A 9,410-nucleotide genomic window follows, 5' to 3' on the forward strand; every position below is an offset into this window, starting at 1 on the left:
TAAAAGTTTAGAAGTAAAAAAATTCAATGGAAATTTAAAGGATTTTATATGATTTGATATTAAAGCTTGAAGAAGGAAACTTTGAGATTTTATTATTTTTGATAAAATTTGGTGTGTTTTTTTACATATTTTGGTTAAAATTTTGTAAAGAAAATTGGCAAAAATAATTGTGACAAATACTCTCTAACACATTGTTTGCATTAATCAAAAACCATTTGATTCCACTATTTTAAATAAAGAATTTAAAAGTGATAAAGACATTTTTATATTATTATTTAATTATAAATTATTCATTAATATAACATTTTAAAAATAATTAAAATAAAAATAAAAAATTTACCTTTGATGATGGATTCTTGTTACACTGTCAGTAGAATTTTTTTTTCTTCTCTTAAATAAAACTGTTAAACAAGATAAAAGACCAATGATAATGTAAGAAATTTATTGTATTTAAAGAAAACGTGTGTCGGTAAAATAAAAGTGTTTTTGTTGCTACAGATCTCTGCCGTTTCTAGTGCGATTCCATATTTCCATCTATTTTCGTCTCCGTCTTCTTTCTTTTCCCCTGAAACTGAAAGTGAAAACAGCAACAACAATGTCTTCTTCATCTTCTTCGTTCACGAGTCTCCACATCACGGCCTTAGACGCGATAGTGAACGTCAACTCCCTCTTCACCCTCGCCGTCTTCATCGGCCTAACCTGGAACCCCAACGACCCTTCCAACAGCCTCAACTCCGATCCGGCGTGTGCCCCCACCGCCGCCATCGCCGAGAACCTCATCGCCTTCCACGTCTACTCTTTCAGCTCCTTCCTCTTCTCCAGCCTCGTCGCCCTCGCCCTCAAGCAGGCCATCCGCCTCTCCCGCACCACCTCCTTCCACTACCCCGCCGTCGTCGACCACCTCGTCGCGGACGTCAACCGCACCGCCCTCCGCCTCGGCATGCTCGTCTCCGGCGTCGGATCCGTCGCCGGCTGCGCCTTCCTCATGCTCGCGCTCGTCAACGTGGCGCAGATCAAGCTCGGAACCCTCGCCTGCGGAAGCTCACACACCTACGCCGCCGTCGTTCCGCTTCTCATCTTCGTCCCCCTCGCGCTCCTCATCTACGTCTCCCTCGTTCTCTACGCCTTCACACGCTAGCTAGGTAGGTTTTGCGATTGCGATGATGTTTGATGCGACTAGTTCTAAAGTCCGATTTAGGATTATTTTTTTCACATTGAGACGTGAAAGATAATTTGAATCTGAATGAATACTGTAAATTAAATAGTGATGTGGTTTGAAATGGAAGTGGTGTTTTGTTAGTGTCACTTTCTGAATTTGACGGTGAGATTGATTGACATCTTTGTTAACACGAGTAATTTGATGCTTGACAAGGATAGATTAGGGTTTTTCAATGCGCATTACAGACTGGATTATACATTTCTATTGGAGTTTGAGCAGAGGTTTTAATTCCCAAATTTATTAGACCAATCATTCTACGTCTTGATCCCGATCTAAGTGTTAATTTCTCTCTCTATTGCAAGTGAATTGAGTATGATAGATGTAAGAAATTAAGCTCCTCTTTTCATGCTGCATAAAAAGTAATCTATTTTTTGTTTTTTTTACTTCATTTTTTTTCCTTTCTATTGTCTTGCTTGAATAGAATCGTTAGGTGTATTAAATTTTTTCTTTAAATATTTAACTTAATTATATATTTAAGATTTAAGTATAGTATTATTAGTTAAAAAGAAAACAATTAAAGTGAATGACATTTTGTGTAGTTTGTAAAGATTAAATTATACATTTGATTTCTCGTACTTTCCGGTGGTGATATTGTTGGGTGGTGAAAGAAAAAAGAAGGAAAGATGATATAATTTGATCTCTTTTAGTAACAATTAATATGTATCGATAAAAAAATATCTTAAACTTTCCCGTAATTTATTATGTAGAAAAATCATGTTATGCATACACGGTTATAGAATTCTCTTTAACATTTTTTTTGGGTAGTATTATGTCATATAGAAATGATAATATTACATTTTTAGTCCTTTATTTTGTCTTTAATTTTGGATTTTGTCTTCTGGTAAAATTATTTATAAATTTTGTTCTAGTATTTAATACAATGTTGGTCCTTCAGTCCACAATTAGATGTTGACGGTTAACAAAAGAATGTTGAACGTGTGATGTTCTTATTGGATGATGAGTGTTATATATCGTGTTCCGATTGGATGTCAACTCTATGAAAGATGAAATACATTGTTGTTTTCATTGATCAATCAGAACATGACACGTGACAGTCATCATCCAATAAAAACGTGACATGTGACGATCAACATTTAATTGTGAACTTGAGGGACTAATATTGTATGATTTGATTAAATACGAAGACAAAAATTATAAATAATTGTATTGAGAAACAAAATCCAAAATTAAAAATAAAATGGAGACCAAACTTATAATTTTACCCATAAAATTTGTAGCAACCTTTAACACGTGCTCTGCTATTGTCACTAATGCAGTGATCAAGAGCGTGGTCAAAAGGTCAAGGAAACTATACGACAAACCAATTCAATTAACTGTGAATGATGAACAAGATCAGATATAGTTAATTTTATGCAGCTAGGCCAAGAACCCATATCGCTAACATCTATATATAAAAATTATTGTCATAAAACAACCAAAAGGATATTTTTCAGGAAGACAGAGAAGTTATTTGATAGATAATAATAAAGTTGTTACAATATTAATTGTAACTTATTTATGAGCCTTTATAGTTAAGGAGCTCAAATTATTAACTGACAACATACAATACACAACACACACTCCTGTATCCTGAAGCTTTGACGAATTGTAAAAACCTCAGGTTGCGTAACCATAACCAACGTTCTCAGCCATCTACAAGCTGCAATTACATTAGAGAAAACAATGAATCAGCATATGCTACTTTATAACAGCCAAAAATGTGATTACTATATACATGTTTACTTTAATTAGTTCAGTATAGAAATATAACAATTTATCAGCTTCTGGATAAAGTTTTTGAAATGTAAATAATTATTCTTGATAGATATGCTCATATATATACCTGAAAAATAAGTTGGCATTTATGATAGGTAGGTAAGTTGTGGTCTATGGCTTGTTGGCGAAATGGCAACGATGGGGAATGGTGATTGCGACTCTGGGATCAACACCAACTCTCTTGAAAGCATCGGAGGAGAAAACAGCATAGAGGCAAGGGATGCTTACTTCTACAAGGTCATTGCAGCACTGTGAAGAAACAGGAACCCATGCATTTCGTGCAGCCTTTTCGCAGTGACGCAGTTTATGCGTCAAAATTCTAAGTGTGCTAAACTTGCCGCATGGACCATTTTTCTCGTTTTCATGTTCAGGATAACTGTGGTCGTATTCAGCAACGGTCACAGTGATCAAAAGCAGCAGGAACACACCAACGAACTTGCTCATCTTAACTAAATGAATTTGATTGATGATTTACTCTTTTTAAGTAGCTTCAAGCTTGAAATACAACTCACAAAAATTGCCTTGCACCATGCTCTATATATACTGCTAGATTAGCAAGATAAACTAGTAAACTATGCACAAAACCTTGTTCACAAGCATCTGGATTTGGCATTCTTTAAATTGATGGGAGAAGGTAGGGTTACAGCTTCATGCCCGCAGATTCTTACCGTAGAGAAGAAAGCAGGCCTGAGAATATTTTGAATCAGGAAGCACTGCACAGCCTTGGTACGTAGTTGGTATTACAATATCTTACTCAACAGCCTATATGTCTTACTTATGGAGGCTTTCTTCTTATATATATATAAAGAATCGAAAAATAAATACTTTTTCAACGATGCTATTTTGTGAAACGTCATGCTATACTTAGACGGTCCATGGTTTATTAATAAGATAAATAATGAAGGAGGCTCGGAGGTTGTCACAGAAGTCAAACTAGTCTTGAAAACTTAAGTTTATCTCAAATGTGCTTGTTTGTTTAAGGATGATGTTTTTCATAAGAGAATTTCATTATTTAGAAATTTAATTCTGAGATTTATTTAAATAAATTTATAACAAATTATACGAAGGCCACAATAAATCAATAATTTTTTTTAATTGTATGAATTTAAATGCATAAAAATATAGACGAAATCTGATTGCTTGACCTTTTAATACCAACACCCTTCTTTTTTTTCGTCAAGAATAAGGTTTTATTGCTGTATATTTAGAAAACAAGAAAAACCACAATTGTTATATGACACATCATCTAGTTCGAAGAGGGGCGAAACTATATATATATATATAGGGGTAACAATCCCCTCAACTTACTAAGTTACTTTGCATATATACTTAAAATAAATATCTGCCCTTAATTATTATTGGACCCTAATTGTAAATGACAAAGCCCACACCCCATAGAACAAATTATCCATTGCTTTATTTGTTTTAATAATTATATATATATATATATATATATATATATATATATATATATATATATATATATATATATATATATATATATATAACTAAATAATTTACTTTTTGTTGTAAATCCCCTTAACTTTACAAAATATAAATATAAAATTCAAGCTCCTTCATCTTTAATCTTAATTTTCACTTTTACATGTTAGTCCTCCTTTGTAGTCACCTCTCCTTGTTGCTTCTTGCGCTCCTCAGTCCTCACAATTGAATCACACTCTATTACGAATAGGACTAAATTATGTTATGCTAACTACACTAACAGGTATTTCATAATTTTTCTCTGTTGTTTTATTCATGATTTGTTGTATTTATAATGAAATACAAGTCATGGTTGTTGTTGCCATTCATTGGCCAACTGGTGCAGAATATTCGAGAATAACATGAGTGAAGTTGCTTTGTTTGTGGGTTGGTTTAGGCCCTGACAATGACAACCCTCAAGGGTTATCAACGTCGTGAAAGGTGAGAGGATTGGGTGGAGTGTCGCAAAGCATTGATCATGTCCCTGTGCCTTTTCTTTGCTTGGCTATGGTTCTTGGAATCACTAGCAACTCTAACTTCTGCTCCAATGGGTGCAGGCCACGAATGGAACTCACCAAATTGAAGAGATGATGTTGTTGCTACATGGTCAGAAGAAGAAGAAGCAACAAGAGGGAGTGAGAGTTGTGAATGACGAACTACACGGCTAAGACCTTGACAATCGAACACCACTGTCAATGAAGCGCAGACTTGCGTCAGCCGTGGTGGTGGTGGAGGTTGTGGCTTCAATGGATACAATCGTGGTGGCGGTGGATATGGTGGTAAGGGTGACGCTAGTGGATATGGTGGTTGTGGAAGTGAGGCAAGGGTTTGGGAAAGGGAGGAGCCAAGGGACACATGATAGTGTTGCTCGACAACATGCAGGGCATCACGAAACCCGACATCAAGAGAATCAGTGGCATCTTCTAAGAAAAAACACGCAGAGTCCTTAAGAACTTTCTAGAGAATGTTATTCGCAATGTTGTTACCTACACCGAGCACATGCTAGGATAAAGATGGTTACCACTATGGATGTTGTTGATGCTTGCAAAAGGCAGGTCAAGGCTCTCTATGGTTTCAGTGGTCGTCGTGGTGGGTATAACCGTGATGGAGGAGTGTGGCTCGGGCCATAGAGAACCTTGCAGGGAGTCATCATTTTCATCAACGCACGCTCCTCTGTTAGAATCTGCGACTTCTACATGGATATTTGTTTTCAGTTTCAAGTGTGAGGAGGGAGATGATGGATGAAGAGTTTCCATGATACCGCACAAACCTAGCAAGCAGTTCTGAGTACTTGCAAAATAGGGATTGAACTGGGTGTTCATAAGAAGAAGGTAGGTGGTGAAACAGAAGGGAAGGAACCTGTGGGGGGTATAATTACTTTTTATTGTAAGTCCCCTTAACTTTACAAAATACAAATATAAAATTCAAACTCCTTAATCTTAAATCTTAATTTTCACTTTTACACGCTAGTCCTCACTCTGTTAGTTACCTTTCATTGTTGCTTCTTGCCTAGAGACCAAACCATGAACTAGCCTGTTTATGTTTTTTTGGTGAACCTAAACATGTTTCCCCAAATTTTTAATATTTATTTAAGAGAAAAAAAATAAGGAGATATATTTTTTGTGAACCTGAACAAAGTTTTCCCCAAATTTGAGTGAATGGAGGAGAAAAGTGAATTCTTTTTATTTTTTTAGAACATCAAACAACTCTCTAGAAGATTAAAAATAAATAAAAATAATTTATATGAAGAAAAAAACTATGGAGTAACAAAAATTTGAATTTAAATTTAATTTTAATCAATATAAAAATAATTTTAGTATAATTTATTTATTTATCTACATATTCAAATAGGTGGAGAGAATTTTTTTCAATTCGTCCTTCCTTATTTATCTCTATTCAAACATTATATTTTTTTTTAACTCTATTTTTCTTTTACTTGTATCTTTTCCATTTCTTTCTCTCTTTTTTCTTTCTTCTCTTTTTTTTTTTTCCATTTTTAATTGTAATGGAGCATTAGGAAAAAAACTATACTTTTGTATTTTGTGTAAATTTTAAAATGGATTAACATTTCAGTTTAATGATACCGGGGCCAATTAATTTAGCAATTTCCTTTGAAGAATTCAAGATTTTGTTAATTAAGAATGTTAGACAGAATACAAATTAACGTTGTTTTGCATCAGCTACACGAGATTTTGTGTATTTTTTTATCATTTAAATTAGTACAGTAAAACATTTTTCTTGATGACTTTCGTATAATTTGTTATTAATTTATTTCAATAAATCTCAGAATTAAATTTATGACAAATTCTCTTATGGTAAGCATCCTCCTTAAACTAACACATTTGAGATTAACTTTCAGTTTCCATCACTAGTTTGACTTCTGCATGTGACAACCTCTCCAAGTCACCTTCATTTATCTTATTAATAAACCATGGACCGTCTATAAGTACAGCATGGCTTGTCACAAAATAGTATCTTTTATAGTAATTGTTTACACAAATACTAGTAATAATTGGTATGTTTTAATCAAGTAATTTAGAATTGAAATCTTGAATAATCCTTAAACATGAAATACATTATATTTAGAAAAAAAATCTATTTTATATATATTTATGATCTCTAATAAAAATTAATTACTGTTTTCTACCGAGAACTATTTCGTATTAATATTATCATTAGAAAATAATAACATCGTTGAAAAAAGCACAAAAGTACAGTATTTGTTTTTCTATTATTTAAATCTGTAGGAATTTGTAATACTAACTACGCATCAAGGTAGGTAGATCATCGTGTGCTTCATCTCTTAGTAAGAATCTGCGGGCATGCATGCAGCTCTAGCCTCGATCTTTTCTCCCATGAAACTAAAGAATGCAAAATCCAGATGCTAGCTTGCGAACCAGGTTTAATTTGGTACACAGTTATTTATTTGGCTAGCTAGCTAATCCTGGCAATATATATATAGACCATAGTGCTAGCCAATTTAAATTTGTGAGTTGCATTCGAAGCTTGAAACTAGCTAGCTACTTAAAAAGAGTAAATCATCAATCAAATTCATTTAGTTAAGATGGGCAAGTTTGTTGGGTTGTTCCTGCTGGTTTTGGTCAGTGTGGCCGTTGCTGAATACGACAACGGTTATCCTGAACATGAAAACGAGAAAAATGGCCCATGCGGCAAGTTTAGCACACTTAGAATTTTGACGCATAAACTGCGTCACTGCGAAAAGGCTGCACGAAATGCATGGGTTCCTGTTTCTTCACAGTGCTGCAATGACCTTGTAGAAGTAAGCATCCCTTGCCTCTATGCTGTTTTCTCCTCCGATGCTTTCAAGAGAGTTGGTGTTGATCCCAGAGTCGCAATCACCATTCCCCATCGTTGCCATTTCGCCAACAAGCCATAGACCACAACTTACCTACCTATCATAAATGCCAACTTATTTTTCAGGTATATATATGAGCATATCTATCAAGAATAATTATTTACATTTCAAAAACTTTATCCAGAAGCTGATAAATTGTTATATTTCTATACTGAACTAATTAAAGTAAACATGTATATAGTAATCACATTTTTGGCTGTTATAAAGTAGCATATGCTGATTCATTGTTTTCTCTAATGTAATTGCAGCTTGTAGATGGCTGAGAACGTTGGTTATGGTTACGCAACCTGAGGTTTTTACAATTCGTCAAAGCTTCAGGATACAGGAGTGTGTGTTGTGTATTGTATGTTGTCAGTTAATAATTTGAGCTCCTTAACTATAAAGGCTCATAAATAAGTTACAATTAATATTGTAACAACTTTATTATTATCTATCAAATAACTTCTATGTCTTCCTGAAAAATATCCTTTTGGTTGTTTTATGACAATAATTTATATATATAGATGTTCGCGATATGGGTTCTTGGCCTAGCTAGCTGCATAAAATTAACTATATGTGATCTTGTTCATCATTGACAGTTAATTGAATTGGTTTGTCGTATAGTTTCCTTGACCTTTTGACCACGCTCTTGATCACTGCGTTAGCGACAATAGCAGAGCACGTGTTAAAGGTTGCTACAAATTTCTATATGACATAATACTACAAAAAGAAAAATGTTAAAGAGAATTCTATAACCGTGTATGCATAACATGATTTTTCTAGATAATAAATTACGGGAAAGTTTAAGATATTTTTTATTAATAAATATTGATTGTTAGTTTGTTAGTAAGAGGGATCAAATTATGTGATCTTTCCTTCTTTTCCTTTTTATCTTTCACCACCCAACATCCTTATATCACCTCGGCCGGAAAGTTGAAGGAAGTTGGTGGATATTTAGAGGCCACTGTTATTGCACTTATAAGGGTGGGAAATCAATACACAAAAACTATTTGGACCAACTCATTAAAAGTCAAAATTTTAATATGAAAAAGAAAAAAAACTAAAATGCGGGCCAGTGTCCATCAACTGGCGTGTTTATTGTTGAATATATAAAGCTCATTTAAATGCAACCTATGCAAACTGATTTTAACTGAGGACTTAAATGAGGTGCTAACTCTTATTTCCTTACGGATAATGCTTTTATAATAGTAATTTTTTTTCTTCCATAGCTTGTGAAAATTCAGACTACTTATGGAAGACTATTTTGTTATCTTCTTTCATATTTTCTCCATGCCGTAATTAAAACTAGTTTCGGCTTTGTCTTAGAAAAAACGAATCCTCTTATACATATCATTTTCTGCTTAAATTTTATGTTTATCTCTAGGAAATTAATCAACTACTTGAAACAAGGTTGAGCTGATGAAATGCCTCAGGATGAATAATGAGTAACTCGATCATTTTAGTAATTTAAATAATTAATCTCAACAATGATGGAAAAATTAATTCTTCATATCACAATTATAAATATATTAAATATTAATTTTTTATTTTTGTAATTAAGAATTAAAATTATTTGCT

The 9,410-nt window shown here is 33.6% G+C and overlaps 3 protein-coding genes across 4 annotated transcripts; 2 read left to right on the plus strand and 1 right to left on the minus strand.

Moving 5' to 3' along the window:
* The first annotated feature begins 472 nt into the window (after positions 1-472).
* Positions 473-3,465, plus strand: LOC100798297 (uncharacterized). 2 transcript variants are annotated; one of them, XM_003552579.5, is made up of 2 exons: positions 473-1,142; positions 3,095-3,465. In XM_003552579.5, exon 1 carries the CDS (start codon positions 596-598, stop codon positions 1,136-1,138), a length of 543 nt encoding a protein of 180 aa, XP_003552627.1. In that variant the 5' UTR covers positions 473-595; the 3' UTR covers positions 1,139-1,142; positions 3,095-3,465. The 2 variants fall into 2 exon arrangements, with proteins under 2 accessions (XP_003552627.1, XP_040867953.1); XM_041012019.1 differs by having other exon boundaries at positions 474-1,142; positions 3,091-3,465.
* LOC100803066 (uncharacterized) lies at positions 2,672-3,439 on the minus strand. Its single transcript, XM_026126723.2, has 2 exons — positions 3,063-3,439; positions 2,672-2,879 (listed from the first exon to the last, which is right to left on the minus strand). Exon 1 carries the CDS (start codon positions 3,437-3,439, stop codon positions 3,107-3,109), a length of 333 nt encoding a protein of 110 aa, XP_025982508.1. The 3' UTR covers positions 2,672-2,879; positions 3,063-3,106.
* Positions 3,466-7,155: 3,690 nt separating the features above from the next.
* Positions 7,156-8,309, plus strand: LOC100805736 (uncharacterized). Its single transcript, XM_003552593.5, has 2 exons — positions 7,156-7,918; positions 8,102-8,309. The coding sequence occupies exon 1, from the start codon at positions 7,542-7,544 to the stop codon at positions 7,872-7,874; it is 333 nt and encodes a 110-aa protein (XP_003552641.1). The 5' UTR covers positions 7,156-7,541; the 3' UTR covers positions 7,875-7,918; positions 8,102-8,309.
* Positions 8,310-9,410: the final 1,101 nt, after the last annotated feature.

The sequence above is a fragment of the Glycine max genome, chromosome 18, assembly GCF_000004515.6.
Source record: "Glycine max cultivar Williams 82 chromosome 18, Glycine_max_v4.0, whole genome shotgun sequence".
NCBI lineage: Eukaryota > Viridiplantae > Streptophyta > Magnoliopsida > Fabales > Fabaceae > Glycine > Glycine max.

What these genes read in the sequence shown, in the direction of transcription:
- LOC100798297 (XM_003552579.5), top strand. Translation starts at nt 596, where the DNA reads ATGTCTTCTTCATCTTCTTCGTTCACGAGTCTCCACATCACGGCCTTA.
- LOC100803066 (XM_026126723.2), bottom strand. Translation starts at nt 3,439, where the DNA reads ATGAGCAAGTTCGTTGGTGTGTTCCTGCTGCTTTTGATCACTGTGACC.
- LOC100805736 (XM_003552593.5), top strand. Translation starts at nt 7,542, where the DNA reads ATGGGCAAGTTTGTTGGGTTGTTCCTGCTGGTTTTGGTCAGTGTGGCC.